This window comes from Daucus carota, chromosome 8 (genome assembly GCF_001625215.2).
Source record: "Daucus carota subsp. sativus chromosome 8, DH1 v3.0, whole genome shotgun sequence".
NCBI classification, from domain to species: Eukaryota; Viridiplantae; Streptophyta; class Magnoliopsida; order Apiales; family Apiaceae; genus Daucus; species Daucus carota.
In genome coordinates, this window is record NC_030388.2 from 26,388,268 (window position 1) to 26,405,526 (window position 17,259).

A 17,259-nucleotide genomic window follows, 5' to 3' on the forward strand; every position below is an offset into this window, starting at 1 on the left:
TAATTATCCAACATACATCTTTTTGTGTCCAATAAAATATTAGGAAAAGTGTAATCAAATCCCTTTCATTCAAGCTGGAGTTTTGCCTTCTTCGCCTCCAACAAAACACCCTTTTCTCTTCTCCAATAAAATTGCAAAGTAAAAGTTGATTTTTACTTCCTCTAATTCGTACTTCCCCCCATTATATGATAGTTATATTATGACAGTAATTTTCTGCCGGATGATATTGTTACACATTCGGTATATTTATATTAAAAGTTTAAAATTAAAATGACAAGCGTTTTTCGTTGACGGTACGACTGACATTCGTAGCTTATGAACTTGGATACTTTTTTAATGATCCGAAATTTAAATCCTTTATAAGTAAGTGGGTGTTTGGGTGGAGTTTTTAAGCCCCACTTCTGGAGTTATAAGTTAGAAGCACTTATTCCCACCATTGGTGTAAAAAGTCGAAAAACACTTATAAAAAGTTAAGAATCCTAACTTTTGTTTCATGACTTCTACTTTTTTTCAAAACACTTTAATCAGTTATAAGTTTTAACTAACTTCTAACTTGTACTTCATTTTTTTTACTTTAAACAAGAAGCATTTATTTTAAATTAACCCAAACCTCCTCTAAAGAGGGCTGCTTATATGAAACAAATGCAAAAAAGAAAAAATATATAGCGGCTATGAATGAAATAATGAATCATAGAAAAGACTACTCTGGGAATAGGGCCTTGGGCTGTAACAATCATAGTGGGCCAAACCTTGTGACTACAGATAGAGTGGTAGGGGTCGAAATGTGCACAGACGGCAACAATTTTTAGGTTGTAATTACAAGAGAAATGAATGGCGAGGATTGATTCAAACAGTTTGTTACTCCCTCCGTCCCTCCCATTTCTTATCAAATGGGTTGGGCATGGAGGTTAAGAAATATGTATAAAGTAGTGGAAAAGAGAAGGAAAAGTGGGTGAAGTGGTGGAACCCATTGATTTTTAATGTATAAAAAAAAGATAATGGAGTAAAAGTAGTGTGAAAAGGAAAGAAAAGTGTAGAAGTGGTGGGACTCATTGACTATTTTTGGTAAGTTTTGAAATGTAAAGAATTGGATGGGACACCTAAAAAGGAAAGTGTAAAGAAATGGGTGGGATGGAGGGAGTATTTTTTCTCAAAAAAGTGTAAAGGGGATGTAAATTGTAATGATGATAAAAGCGGGGCGTGAAAGTACTTTGGTTGCTTTTAGAGATCTGATTGTTCTGCTTTTACCAAATTAAGTGCCTTTAGATGCAGACATATGAGACTTGGTCCAATTACTCTGCCCAAATTTACCAAATTATCCCTCATTTCTCGACTTGACGACAGTTCCGAGCTGGTTTTATTGTCATTTTACCATGATTTTTTATATGAATTTATCGGACAGGGACTGGTAAATCAGAGAAATGGATATTTTTACTAGTGTGAATGATTTTTAGACAGGCTCGAACCCCTGTTTCAAATTTGAAAGATAGCGCATGCTCATAGTCGCGCCAATAAAGGCTCATGTGTATCTTAGGATTCATCATTGTGTATCCCTGGTGGCGTGTTTTTTCCTGCTATTATATTTTGTTTCCAAACGGAAAATTCTTCCAAAAATCTAGGGGTGGCAATTTCGGGTAACGGGTCGTGTTCGTGTCAGCAATCGGGTCGATTTCGGGTCAACCTAAAATCACTTAAAATTGAATAAAACCAAAAATTGAAGTTATTACAAATGAAATTCTAGTTTCGGGTCATTTCGGGTCCATTTCGGGTCTGTCGGGTGATTTTCGGGTCACTTTCGGGTTTCTGTCTCAGTAAATCGGGTTTCGGATTGGGTCGGGTTCGTGTCGGGTTTCGGGTCGTGTCTGATATTGCCACCCCTACAAAAATCAATAACTAATCGATCAATTTTTATGGAGTATTTTGGTACAGTGCACAGTATTTGTAACCAACTACACACGTGGTACACTATTACTTGTTTTAACATTCTGCGAACCTAGATTCGGTCTAAAGAAAATCTAAGATATAGATACAATTTCTGGGAAACTCCATTATTACAGGGCTGATGGGTTGAAAATTTTGAAGAAAAGCTTCACCTACTACGTCTTTATAAACCAATTATACAGTCTGATCAGTTTAAATTGATTCTACCATTCTTTCTTGATTATATGGATTCTCTAAAGAAACTGAATTCCGTCTATAGGCTTAGTAGAAACCGATGGCATATAGCTTATGCGGCTATCTGTTCTGCAAGAGCCTTCTGCAATCCTCTCAAATCCTCAGAACCTCGTAGTTATTCGAGGATCCCAACCGAGAGTTACATTATTGATGCTGTTCAACTTTCATCTCGAGACATTAACCAGTCAAGGCTCAGACACTTGGTTGATAAAAAAGATCTGGATCATCTTGGCGCTCTTGGTGGTGTAAAAGGCTTGATGTCTGCTCTCAAAACAGACGGGGAGCGTGGAATACTTGCAGATTCTGATGATATTTCACAACGTCAGGAAGCCTTTGGGATGAACACTTACCCTAGGCCGCCTGCAAAGAGTCTTTTTAGCTTTGTCGTAGAACAATTGAAAGATACAACCGTTATCATTATCCTTGTTTGTGCTGTACTTGCTCTTGTTTTTGGCATGATCGAGTATGGAGCAGAAGGATGGTACCTTGGGGTGAGTGTATTTACATCCGTTCTTTTTGTGATCTGCATTTCAGTAGCTGTTAACTTAAAGCATGACAGACTCTTCCGCAAGTTGTCTATGGCTAGTAACAATAATATTCAAATGGAGGTCCTGCGAAGTGGAATGCTTCTGCACATTTCAGTGGATGATATTGTCGTGGGAGATGTTGTATGCTTGAAGACTGGTGATCGAGTCCCTGCTGATGGACTGTTAATAGAGGGTCATTCTCTACAAATTGATGAAGCAAGCATGACTGGAGAGAGTGATCATGTGAAAGTTGATCTCCATGAAAATCCGTTTCTGCGTTCTGGTACAGAAGTGGTAGATGGACATGCCAAGTTTTTAGTTACATCTGTTGGCATCAATACGGCATGGGGAGAGACAATGAGATCCATCAGTCATGATTCCAGTGAAGAAACGCCTCTCCAATCCCGACTCAACAAACTCTTTTCATTAATAGGTAATACTGGTTTGGCAGTCGGTTTAGTAGAATTTGTAATCTTGTTGATTAGGTATTTGACGGGCAATTCTGAGGATGAGGATGGACAGACTAAGCCCAAAGGTGTTGTGGGAATTATCGCTTATTCACTTACCTTAATAGTTGTTATGATTCCTGAGGGGTTGTCTTTGGCTGTCACCTTAACACGTTATTACTCAACCAGGAGGATGTTTGCTCGTCAGCCTGTGGCGAAGCAGATATCTTCTTGTGAGACTATGGGCAGTGTCACGGCTATTTGTATGGATAAAACGGGTACTCTCACAATAAATAAAATGGAGGTCACCAAATTTCTGCTTGGACAAGAGTTCATTGAAAAATTTAATTATACTTTAATTGCTTCTAGTGTTATGGAACTCTTTCACCAAGGAGTTGGCTTAAACACCACTGGTAGTGTTTACAAGACTGATTCAGGATCTAAGTTGGAGTTTTCAGGCAGTCCTACTGAAAAAGCACTTCTTTCTTGGGGTGTCCTGGAGTTGAATATGAATTTTGAGTTGTTGAAAAGAAGTTCTGAACTTCTACATGAGGAAGCATTCAGTTCCGAGAAAAAGAGAAGCGGGATCCTAATGAAGAAAAATGGAGATAACACTATGCATATGCATTGGAAAGGAGCTGCAGAGATTATTATAGCAATGTGCACTCACTACTATGACTCACTGGGAAACGTGAAAGTTATGGAAGATACTGAAAGGGAGAACCTTAACCAACTGGTTCAAGGTATGGCTGCAAGTAGTCTCAGGTGCATTGGATTTGCGCATAAAGAAGTCTATGAACATGAACTCAATGATGGAGAAGCACAATTAAAAGAAAACAATTATACCCTATTGGGTGTAGTTGGAATGAAGGATCCATGCCGACCTGGTGTGAGAAAAGCAGTCCAAGATTGCCAACGTGCTGGAGTGAATGTAAAGATGATAACTGGAGACAATGTTTTCACTGCAAAAGCAATCGCCATTGAATGCGGGATACTAAGGCCTGACCAGGACATGGATGGAGCAGTGGTGGAGGGTGAAGAGTTCCGAAACTACACCCAAGTGGAGCGGTTAAAGAAACTTGATACAATTTGTTTGATGGCAAGATCTTCACCTTCTGACAAGCTTCTAATGGTAAAATGCCTCAAACAAAAGAGACACATGGTCGCAGTAACTGGAGATGGGACCAATGATGCACCTGCAATAAAAGAAGCCGATATTGGTCTATCAATGGGAATCCAGGGCACTGAAGTTGCAAAAGAGAGTTCAGATATCATTATATTGGGTGATAGTTTTGCATCTGTCGTAGCTGTTCTAAAATTAGGAAGAAATGTTTATAACAACATTCAGAAGTTCCTTCAGTTTCAACTGACAGTAAATGTAGCAACTCTAGTAATCAACTTTGTGTTGGATATATCAGTCGGAGAAACACCATTAACATCAGTCCAGTTAGTTTGGATAAATCTCATTATGGACTTGTTGGGAGCCCTTGCCCTTGCTGCTGAACATCCAGGCAAGGAGATTCTGGACATGCAGCCTGTGAGTCGCAAGGAGCCAATTATTTCAAATATAATGTGGAGGAACCTGATAGCCCAAGCGTTGTTTCAGAGTATAGTTTTCTTGACATTGCAGTTTGGAGGGCAAACAATCTACAATGTTGATGAAAGCATAAAAGATACTATGCTTTTTTGCAGTTTGGAGGGCAAACAATCTACAATGTTGATGAAAGCATAAAAGATACTATGCTTTTTAATATCTTTGTCCTTTGCCAGATTTTCAATCTGTTCAATGCAAGGAAGCTAGAAAACAAGAATATTTTCGAGGGAATACACAAGAACAAGATGTTTCTCGGAATTACTGGGATCACAATCCTCGTCCAAGTTGTAATGGTGGAATTCCTAAACAACTTTACAGGAACAGAGAAGCTATATTTGGGGGAATGGGGAGCATGTATTGGTATAGCAATTCTATCCTGGCCTATTGGTATCCTGGTAAAGTACATCCCTGTTCCACACAAAACCATCTTTCAGATTTCCCAAGACGAAGAAGTTGGGGAAGAACTCGATGAAGTTGAGGAAGAACTTGATGAACTCGGGGAAGAACTCGATGCACTTGGGGAAGTACTTGGAGGACTAATAAATTAATATCTTGGAGTAGTTAAAGGTTGGTATTTTTTTCTGGTTTATTAGTGTTTGGTTTTCTTTTCTTGCTTAAATTTTTTGAAAGTCTTTTCTTGGTTCTCAGTTCTACTACACGCTGGACTATCCCTGCCAATGCTAGTAAAAATCAGTTATATATAATTTTTCTCTAGCTACTTCTACGCAATACAGTAATTGCAGTATAATGTTTAATTGGTTTATAGCATACTGCTGTGGGGGCTCTTTCGTCTCCCCAAAGACTTCTTTGCTGCAACATTAGTTCTTTTTTAGTTTAGGACTTCTCATTTATCGATGACGACGATTTTTTTTAAAATGAAATAAAACCTGCAGACAATTGGCAGCACATTTATGTTCAGCATGATAGAATTCTAATCCTGCTGACTCCCGTAATCGATGAGTCTCTAAGTGAACATCAGGCAAGTGGTTATTTGTTGGCATGCTTGGAAATAAGGAATAACTCTTTTTTCTGTCATTCCTTTGTTTGCCATTCTTTTTTTTTTTTTTAAGGATTTGCTCGCCTAGTGCAACCTATAGGATTCCTTTAATCTCGCCTGCTATACATTCCATAGCATTCCGCTAATTTTTATTTGGTTCCACAGCCGTCGCTATCAATGCTAAACTATCTCTGTTGTTCAAATGCATGGCAGAATATTCTACAGCTTTTGCAGGAGGATTTTAGATTTTTCCTGAAAGAGTAAAAAAATTCCTTTCTTAATGTAACCGGAAGCAAAATGGGGATTGGGGATTGGAACTCGTTGTCAAGAAACTATTAATGGGTTCAGATCTTTAAAATTGCACAATATGTGAAAGAGATCATAATCTGTGCCATCGGTTTCTATTAAGGCTACAGACGGACTTCAGTTCCTTTAGAGAATCCATGCAACCAAGAGTACTGTAATCAAGAAAGATGGTAGAATCAATGTAGAACTTTCAGATATAAGCTGGAGAAAGCGTAATGATCAGACTGTATAATTACCTTATAAAGACGTAGTAAGTAAGGCTCTTCTTCAACATTTTCAACCCATCAGCCACTTAATAATGGAGATGACAAATGCCGTTTCCCAGAAATTGTATAACAGTTTGGTGTTTGGCCAAACATTAAACACGCTGACATGTCCATGTACTATATAAGGAATTATGTCACTGTTATCACTTGTTTTGCTAACTTTTTGTTGTATGAAAGATGTGACAGACAAGGAAGAAAACAAAGCGTTAAGCCAAATCCCTGTCATTCATATCGATACTGCAACGACATGGTGGATCAGTGGAGAACGTCTAAGAGATCCCGCGTAAGGTGTCCCAATCACTGACATTAACTAATTATTGATTAGGAAGGTTTGTTAGTAGAATTCTTATCTGCTACTCCCTCTGATTCTAATTACTTTTCCCGTTTGAAATGTCGGCACTGTTCATAACACGAGACAAATTACTAATTTACGTCTAATCTATAAAATAAAATATAGTCATGAGTGATCTTGTTGGATTCGTATTTATGAGTACTTTAATACAGTGAAAGTTTTATATTTAATACTAATATAAAATTAAAGATATTAATGATCAAAAGTGTGTATTGGCAAACGTGATAAGGACAAATGAGAAAAGTATTTAGGGACGGAGGGTGTATATGAATCTTCCCTAATCATTTTGACCTGTGCTGTAATATACTCAGATAGTGACTGGGGAGATTAACCAGATCTTCTAACATCTCGCAACAATTTCCTACTAACAGAGTAATTATGGAACACTGATACCTGAATTTCCATGTCAAATAATGGCCTAACCAATACTACAAATAATGTACCACTACTGATGATAAATCGATCACCTAACCAATACTACTTATTACACAATGTGAATGACCTGATTTACAAGATAAAAGAGCAAAGAATTAATTTTGAAGGACTTAGGAAGGATTTGTGCACTAAAACATACAGATTATTAAAACTTTTTAACAACCAGTTCCTCTACTTATGTCACTTCAGAAAGCTGAAGAATGGTTTCTCTGGAACAGGTAGGCCTGTACGCGGTTCGGATTGGTTCGGTTGCAGGGTAATAACCGAACCATACCGCAACTTGCGGTTTTCTAAAATCTCAATCCGCGACCAAACCATTGGTAAAAAATCCCCAACCAAATCCACCCACGTAATTGCGGTTTGAGTTTGCGGTTCAACCGGTAAAATAGTTACAAAATGGAGAAGCTAATTTTAATATTTTTTCCATCTGGAGCGTGAAATAAACTACAGGGAATACATAAGTTATCACTTAAAATCTTGCATATTATATACTTATATATAATAAGCGTAAGGGAGATAATTTGGTCGCATGGTCCTCTGGTCCAAAAGCTTATCATCCGTTGGATCTTATATTGAACAAATAAGCACCGTTAGATTGGAACAAAATTAAATTCTGTTCTAGAAGGCAACTGATATCTACTTGCATGTTTATAATTCCTTTTCTGAATCCAAAACAAATTATGTCTTTCACATGTATATGATTTTTTTTAATCCTAAATAAATATTTCCTACCAGTTTTATTCGTAGAATCATATAAATCTCACCGTCACAATTTTTTTATAATATATTTTAAAATTAATAAGCCGGATTTATGTGATGAACAAATACAAAAACTTTTTCTTAATCCAAAATAGATACTACCTTCTTATTGCATATTTATGATTCCTTTTCTTAATTCAAAACAAATTATGTTTATCAATTTTAATTTAGAACCATATAAATTTTTTGAAAAATATTTAAATCACATTATAATAATTTTAATATAAAATACATTTATTAATATAATCTAATAGAAGTTGGCATAATGTATTCCACTCAAAATATATTAAAATTTGATAGATAGAATTTAATACTTTGGCATGATACATACGAGAAAAGGAATTGCTTGATTAAAATAATTTATTTGAAACCATTAATGCCTGTGATGATGTATTTACCAAAGTTCTAACTTACAAACAAATCATAATTTCGAATTTTATTTTATTGAAAATTTTAATTTATTATTTATAAATTAAATGTTTCCACACCATTTAAAATATATTTAAAAAGTTTATAAATAATTAAAAAGCTCCCGTGCCTTGCACGGGTTATAAGCTAGTAGTTGATACAATAAGTCTGATTATGAAAAATGACAAAGGTATTTAGTAGTCCAGTTACATATTGCAAAAAAAAAAAAAACTAATCCAGGAATATAAAACTTGAAGCAGAGCTTTCCAGACTTTATATTTTCGTCGACCATCCAAGTCTTCATCCATATTTAAACAGGCAAACTCTGTAATTAAATGAAAAAAGGATGCATCGTTAACAATAAAGTATCAAAAAACAAATTAAATTGCAAGGAAAAAAAGAAGCTAACTTACCACCAGCAAGCTCTTCAATTGCCCCCAGTTCAACCTATCTGTACCAGCATACTTGTTTAAACATTCAACCATCAGAGCTTGGATAATAACCGTGATCTCAATAATTCCTATAAACGTCTTGCTCTTTTGTATCCCCTCAAATATATTCTTGTTTTCTAGATTCCTCGCATTCAATGGGAGGAATCTAGAAAACAAGAATATATTTGAGGGGATACAAAAGAGCAAAACGTTTATAGGAATTATTGGGATAACAGTTCTTATCCAAGCTCTGATGGATGAATGTTTAAACAAGTATGCTGGTACAGAGAGGCTGAACTGGGGGCAATGTTATAGCTCTTCTATCTTGGCCTATTGGTTTCCTGGTAAAGTACATACCTGTTCCAGAGAAAGCCACTGTTCAGCTTTTTGAAGTGAAAGAAGTAGAGGAACTGGTCGAAGAACTTGAATATTTTCAAGGGTTATAAAAAAGATCCTAGGGTTGTTAAACAGTTTTTTTTATGACAATGGAGTTCTATTTGCTGAATTTTTTTCCAACATAATATTCTGTATGCTTTAGAGCACAAATCCTTCTAAGTCCTTCAAAATTAATTCTTTGCTCTTTTATCTTGTAAATCAGGTCATTCATATTGTGTAATGAGTAGTACTACTGGTTAGGTGATCGAGTTACTATCAGTAGTATATTATTTGTAGGATTGGTTAGGCCATTATTTGACGTGGAAATTCAGGGTATCGATTATCATAATTATCTGTTAGTAGGTTTTTACATTGGTTTTCGTTTGTATTAGATTTTAAACCGACGGGGAGCTGATTTGCAGGTTGCAGATTATGAGTTATGAGTTAAGACTGCTTGCGTTTTGTTTGCAAGCTTGACAATTACTTTAGTGAGTTAAGTTTAAAAACAAGTCCTCAAACAGATTAAGTTGTTGCGAAATGTTAGAAGATCTGATTTATCTCCCCAGTCACTATCTGAGTATATTACAGTACAGGTCAAACAAGTAGAATGATTAGGGAAGCTTCATATAGCAGATAAGAAATCGGTAACATCTGAGAAATAAATTTACCAAGCCATGAGATTGAAGAGAGATGAATAAGTGAATTGGTACCTGAAAACTGAAAATTCCCACTCCTGCATTAACGATTAATGTGCATCTAAATAACGCTTCAAATTTGCACACCGATAGTATAAGATTGTTATATCATCTGCAGAAGATTACATGACATGAAACCTTGGCAATATAAGATGCTTGCATATAATAATATCCTCTACTGACCAGGATTATATAGCTCAAGTTCTAACTAATTTTCTGACCAGCCAAATCATGTGGTGATAGTTAGGTAAGGGTACATGTCTCATAGTGACCAATGATTAGATATCTGGGCCAGAGATTACTATTGGCTTAGTACAGTTAGGAGAAGAGCATATTATTTCAATCATTCAATGTTTGAGTATCTATTAGTTAAACTGCAGCACTGAATGAAATTTGATTAAATCTAGTCACAGATCTGGCTCAGTCTACCGTGATACTAACTATTGCAGTGCTAATTCTGTGATTTACTATAAGTGTGAGGGTTGAAATGTAAATTGGTGAAAAAGTTAGTTACAGTTTGTTGAAAGTGGTGGCACAGAAGGCTTGGTCTATATAAAGACTACAAGCTAGACATTGTAGAGCATAACAAACATTTCTATATGATCATATTCTCTAGTTATCTTCTATCTGTTATTAGAGTATCTTTTTCTTTATGGTATCAGAGCCAGCAGATGAGATTGATAGCTATTGAATACATCATTTTAACTTCAGTGTAATTCTGTGTCCGTACAACCATGGCGTCTTCATCGACCTCGAGAAATACATACAACGATATGCAAAATCCGCTGTATCTTCATCCTTCTGATGGACCTCTCTCAGTGAGTGTTGACAAATTGACTGGATCAAGTGATTATCGCACCTGGAAGCGATCGTTCGAGATTCAACTTGCTTCAAAACGAAAGCTCGGATTTGTAACTGGTGAGCTCATTCGCAATACAACTGATGTTCTTGAGAGTGCACAGTGGGATACATGTAATAATCTGGTAATCTCCTGGATTCATAACTCTGTTTCAGATCCTATACGCAAATCTATACTGTTTGTAAACACTGCTCGTGCGATCTGGCTGATTTTAGAGAAGAGATTTGCTGTAACTAATGGATCGAGAAAATACAAATTAACTAAGGATTTGTTTACTGTGCATCAAGATAAGATGAGTGTTGTTGATTTCTACACAAATTTGAGTAGTATTTGGGATGAAATTGAGGACATGAATATGCTTCCAGTGTTGGCAAATCCTACACCTGAAATCACTAGGCTGTTAGATATGTTGTATACACAGAAAGAAGAATCAAAATTGTTCTACTTTCTCAATGGACTCAATGAAACATACAGTGCCTTGAGGAGTCAATTGTTGATGAATACTCCTTTGCCAACAGTAGAAGCAGCTTGCTCTCTTATACAGCAAGAAGAAAATCAAAGAGAGGTGCTTAAGAGTTCTGGTGATAATGAGATTTCTGCTATGTATAGTAAGGGAGTGAACATCAGTGCTGATAAGGTTGTAGTCTGTTCAAATTGTCAAAAGAAAGGACATTATGTGGATAAGTGCTGGTTTAAAATAGGATTTCCAGACTGGTATAACAAGAATTCTAAAAAACCAGGTGCAAAGTTTATGCCAGGAGGAGGTAAACGCCAGGTGTCAAAACATAGTAGCAATGCTGCTGTTCAGCAAAATGACATAAAAACTTCAGACTCAAATGTTAATCTCACATCAGCACAATTGACACAGCTTTTAAAACTTTTGCCTCAGTCATCCAAAGAGCATGAGATTGATGATGAGTTTGACTCATTTTCTGGTATGGTGTCATGTCACTCTGTACAGAGTAAGACTTCACAATGGATCATGGATTCTGGTGCCTCAGATCACATGACTGCATCATTGGATCATCTTATTAATGTTGTTCCTGTTGACACAAATTCTACAATTAATTTGCCAACTGGTGCTGCAACAGTGATTACTCATGTTGGAGATTTGGTACTGTCTAGTGGCTTAAAACTCAACAAAGTGTTGTATGTTCCACAGTTTCAACATAATCTGCTGTCTATACATAAACTGGCAGCTGAGAATAATTGCAATGTGAAGTTTCAGCCAACTTATTGTGAAATTCTTGATAATAGCACAGGTCTGGCCAGAGCTACTGGAAATCTGGTTAATGGTTTGTATTATCTGTCAGATGATAACATGACTTCACAGCAGAGCTCAGCACTTCATGCAGAGAAAACTAAGAAACAAAAAATGTGGAACCTGTGGCACCACAGATTGGGCCATGTGTCTAGAGCAATTTTATCAAAAATTGCAGATGTCAAGGAATTTGTGTCTTCAGATGATCAGACTTGTGTCACTTGTCCTTTGGCCAAATTTTCAAAGTTATCTTATGAAAAGAGCTCAAGCTATGCAGAGGCAATATTTGATTTGGTTCATATAGATACTTGGGGACCCTACAGGACACCTACAAGAGATAAATATAAATATTTTTTGACAATTGTGGATGATCACTCTAGGATGGTTTGGATATACCTGATGCAATAAAAATCTGACTTCTTGTCTAAATTCAAGGCATTTTACAAGTATGCTCACACTCACTTCAGCAAAAATATAAAGGTTCTAAGGTCAGACAATGCACCTGAGTTCAGTGATGGGGAGTGTAGAGTGTTTTACAGTTCTAAAGGTATAGTACACCAAACTTCATGTGTCAATAGGCCTCAACAGAATGCAAGAGTTGAAAGGAAACATAGAAATATCCTAGAAATTGCTAGAGCCTTGAGGTTTCAAGCAAGTCTGGATATCAAATATTGGGGAGATTGCATCATGACTGCTGTCTATATTATCAATAGACTGCCAACACAGGTTCTGAATTTCAAGGTGCCTTATGAGGTGTTATTTGAGGAACCAGTGGACTATGAAGAATTCAAAGTATTTGGATGCCTTGCATTTGCTGCTAATAGTTCCTCTAATTCTGACAAATTTGCCAGCAGAGCAAGTCCTTGTGTTTTTCTTGGATATCCTCCAAATCAGAAAGGGTACAGGTTATTAAATCTAATTTCACATGAGGTTTTTGTGTCAAGAGATGTGAAATTTCATGAGCATGTTTTTCCATTCAACAAAGAGGCCACTGAATATTATATGACACCTGTTCCCACAACCATGCCTCATTCTTCACCAGCATATATTACAGATGATATGCTTGAGCAATCTGTGATTCCACCAGGTGAGCATGCTGAGAATAATCCTGATAATAACATGTCTGCCTCTGAGCATACTGCTGAGGATGTGGTGTTAAGAAGATCAGGTAGACAGTTAAAGAAACCTGTATGGTTGAATTCTTACTCAACAGCACTGGCACAGGCTGAGTGTTTCACTGCTGTAACAAATGTGTCTGTTAGCAACCAATTTCATTGTTTTCAGGCTTCTCTGACTGTGACTTCAGATCCAGTTTTCTTCAATGATGCAGTACAACATGATCATTGGGTAAAAGCCATGAATTTGGAATTGGATGCATTGGAAAAAAATCAGACATGGGATATAGTTGTCTTACCAGAAGGAAAAAAATCAATTGGTAGCAAATGGCTGTACAAAACAAAGTACAATCCAGATGGCACCATTGAAAGACATAAATCCAGACTTGTGATCTTAGGATGCAAGCAGACTTATGGAGTGGATTATGAGCAAACATTTGCTCCTGTGGCAAAAATGTCCACAGTCAGAGCTTTGCTAGCTGTCACTGCAATGTATGACTGGGTGGCAGTGCAAATGGATGTCACAAATGCTTTTTTGCATGGTGACTTGGATGAAACAGTCTATATGAAACTTCCACAAGGTTATAGTGGTCTTGGGAGCAGAATTGTCAAAGGGATGTCTCCTCTCAAGCATGCTGCTAAACCTGAATTAGTTTGCAAACTTAAGAAAAGTTTGTATGGATTGAGACAGGCTCCAAGGCAGTGGAACAAGAAGCTTACTGATACACTGTTGGAAATAGGCTATACACAGTCTAAGAGTGATTACAGCTTGTTCTCCAAGAATTCAGGGGAGGTAATTACACTTGTGTTGGTTTATGTAGATGATCTGTTAATTGCTGGTAACAACTGTGCAGCAATTTCTGATCTCAAACTCATGCTGTCTCAAGTATTTCATATGAAGGATTTAGGAGCTGTCAGATATTTTCTTGGCATTGAAATAGATAGATCTGCATCAGGCTTCTTTATCTCTCAAAAGAAGTATGTGACAGATTTGTTAACAAATCATGGCTTACTGACAGTCACACCTCTGAAAGTTCCTTTAGATGCTCATCTGAAGCTCAGTCCTAATCAAGGTCAAGCACTGTCTAATCCTCATCCTTATCAACAGCTTCTAGGCAAACTCATATATCTGACTGTCACAAGGCCAGATATCAACTATGCAGTGCATACTCTGGCACAATTTATGCATTCTCCTACTGATGTGCACTTCCAAGCAGCAAAAAGGCTGCTGAGGTATTTGGCTGGAACCAGAAATCAAGGGTTGTTGCTTGCATCTTCTTCTGCAGCACAATTAACTGCTTTTTCTGACTCAGATTGGGCCAGTTGTCCATTTACTAGAAGGTCAACTACTGGTTTTTGCTTACTACTTGGTAAATCTTTAATTTCATGGAAAAGCAAGAAACAAAATGTGGTGGCTAGGTCTTCTGCTGAAGCAGAATATAGAGCAATGACTCATACAGCTTGTGAATTGACATGGATGACTGCATTACTCAAAGACATGGGGTTGCAGATTCCACCAGCTGTGTTACATTGTGATAATGTAGCTGCTATTTCTATAGCTGCCAATCCAGTGCAGCATGAAAGGACTAAACATATTGAGCTGGATTGCCATTATGTGAGAGACAAAGTGAAGTCTGGAGAGATTACTACAAAATATGTGCCTTCTACTGATCAATTGGCTGATCTTCTTACCAAACCAATTTCTGTGAAGCAGCATCAATATCTTCTGTCCAAGCTTGGTGCTTCTGGAGTTCCATCTGCACAGCTTGAGGGGGAGTATTGCAGTGCTAATTCTGTGATTTACTATAAGTGTGAGGGTTGAAATGTAAATTGGTGAAAAAGTTAGTTACAGTTTGTTGAAAGTGGTGGCACAGAAGGCTTGGTCTATATAAAGACTACAAGCTAGACATTGTAGAGCATAACAAACATTTCTATATGATCATATTCTCTAGTTATCTTCTATCTGTTATTAGAGTATCTTTTTCTTTACTAACATTTATCATTTCAGATATAATCACTGGGATTAGGTTAAATTTACGACTCAAGTCTATATTTTATTGACCCGAGACGAACCCAACCCAAGACTTTGTAAAACAAGACACTCCTGGTCTCCTAATCAACAATTAGTTAAATGTCAGTGATTGGGGCACCTTCCGTGGGATCTCTTAGACGTCCTCCACTGATCCACCATGCCGTTATTCCAGTATCAATAATTCAATATGAACGACTGGCATTTGGGACATCACCAGCTTCCTACTTTTGTGAGTATTATTTACGCGTGATACTCGCTTTGTTTTTTCTTGTCTGTCACATTTTCATGCAGCAAAAAATTAGCAAAACAAGTGATAAGAGTGACTTGTTCCTAACATAGTACATGGACATGTCAGTGTGTTCAATGTTTGGCCAAACACCCAACTACTAGTATTCAATTTCTGGGAAACTGCATTTGTCATTTCCATTACTGTATAACATAGCTCTGTATAACATAGCTGATGGGTTGAAAATGTAGGAGAGCTTCGCCTCCTGCGTCTTTATAAGCGAATTATACAGTCTGATCGTTAAGCTTTCTTAGAATGGGATTTTAATAAATATTTTTTATTTATGAATTTTAATGGATTGTATATTATTTTGATTTTGTGTGGATTCTAAAATGTCGCAAAGTTGATATGTATTTTTTAAGATTTAAGCGCAATGTTTCAAAATCGGAGAATTAAAAAAACTTAAAGTACATTGAACAATTCCATAGAATCCATTATTTTATGAAATTCAAATAATCCGTCAGCATTTGAATATCATCATATTTTAACGGATTTTACACAATTCGAATTGAATACCATCATATTTTTAAGTATAATTTAAAATTTTAATTGAATATCCCAAAATTTAATTCATTTTAAACAATTCTAATTGAATACCATCGGATTTCATAAATGAAAATAAAAAATAAAAATTCCAATCGATTTGAATAGTAGAATGGGCCACTTTGGAGTTCGATTCAAACTTGGGAGAAAGAATGAGCAATATTAAGGGGTCATTAATATTTCTGGATTATTGATAATCTGGATGCCGGATGAATGATATCATTTGATAAACATTTTTTTTTTAACTTTTGTATGAAAATACTTATTTATTTACATGTATATTAAGTATAATAATATATGACTGATGAAATCAATTAAAATATTATAAATAATAGTATATAATATGTTATTCCTATATTTAAATATAATATTTAGTTATAATTAAATAATATAAAAATTGGTTGCTGATATATATATGCACATCATAAATTTATTTATACACATTGTTTCATTATATAAAACTAGGCGTACGGTAAGGGTAATTTGATATAAAACTATGCGTAGGATGTGCATAAATAAATTTAAGTGTGCATATATCAGCATCCTAAAAACTAATCCTAAAAACTAATCCTACTTGGTACCTCTTCCACCAAACTCGTTTCCTTAGTCTCTCAATTATAAGTAAATCTTTTATATTTTTGGAAAAAAAATCTGTTATGAAGTTCTAATCAGAGACAATTATAAATAAAACTATCAAAAAATAGATTCAAAAACATTAATTTCTATATTATATATCCAAATATTCAAATATCCAGAAATAATTATATGATTTTACAACAACACTTTTTTGTATCATCATTTTTCCTGGTATAACAATTATACGACACTTCCGGAGAAAGTATAAAACGACTCCCACTGAGATTTTAAATTACCCTTTGCGTTTGATTTTTTGACACATTTTTTAAGTATATTGATAGTATCGTTAAATTATTTTAAATTTTAAATTTTTTATTATTATTTTTAGTTATATATATATAAATGAAAGTATAAGTTAGAAAAAGAAATTTTGAAATTAATTTTCTTACTATACAGTCAATACTTTTAAAAAACATGTCAAATAAAGAAACTCACAAAAGGTCGCGAATAGAAAAAGTTCCCACCTCCCTCCCTCCCAAACGCCAGCCTTCATTAAAATTTTTTTAGGGGCCTTCTATCGGCTTTCACTGGTGGAAAGCCCCAATTCGTTTTTTTTGTTTTCTTGTTTGAAATCTTATTTTTCTTTTAATAAGTTCCAAATTTATTTAAGTTTCGTTAATCTCTTCTTCATGTGAGAGTTAATTTTTGTTTTGATCTGTTTTGTCGATCTTCATGACTAAGATTATAGATCCTCAAATCATGGGGTTGATTCAAGTTTGAAGGTTATTATGAGATCACATCTATATGATCGATCATTCAAA

At 35.7% G+C, this 17,259-nt stretch overlaps 1 protein-coding gene and 1 long non-coding RNA gene across 2 annotated transcripts; one reads left to right on the forward strand and one right to left on the reverse strand.

The window, feature by feature from the left end:
* The first annotated feature begins 2,011 nt into the window (after positions 1–2,011).
* LOC108197539 (calcium-transporting ATPase 12, plasma membrane-type) lies at positions 2,012–6,828 on the forward strand. Its single transcript, XM_017365185.2, has 2 exons — positions 2,012–4,777; positions 4,822–6,828. Exons 1-2 carry the CDS (start codon positions 2,166–2,168, stop codon positions 5,288–5,290), a joined length of 3,081 nt encoding a protein of 1,026 aa, XP_017220674.1. The 5' UTR covers positions 2,012–2,165; the 3' UTR covers positions 5,291–6,828.
* A 1,526-nt stretch (positions 6,829–8,354) lies between these two features.
* LOC108197863 (uncharacterized) lies at positions 8,355–10,201 on the reverse strand. The gene is made up of 3 exons (XR_001802109.2): positions 9,782–10,201; positions 8,679–9,053; positions 8,355–8,590 (listed from the first exon to the last, which is right to left on the reverse strand). It is a non-coding gene; the product is annotated as an uncharacterized LOC108197863 (long non-coding RNA).
* Between the last annotated feature and the right edge of the window lie 7,058 nt (positions 10,202–17,259).

Excerpts from the sequence above, each read along its gene's own strand:
- LOC108197539 (XM_017365185.2), top strand. The coding sequence starts at position 2,166 with ATGGATTCTCTAAAGAAACTGAATTCCGTCTATAGGCTTAGTAGAAAC. Across the intron at positions 4,778-4,821 it reads ATAGTTTTCTTGACATTGCA|ATACTATGCTTTTTTGCAGT; the intron begins GTTTGGAGGGCA and ends AAAGCATAAAAG.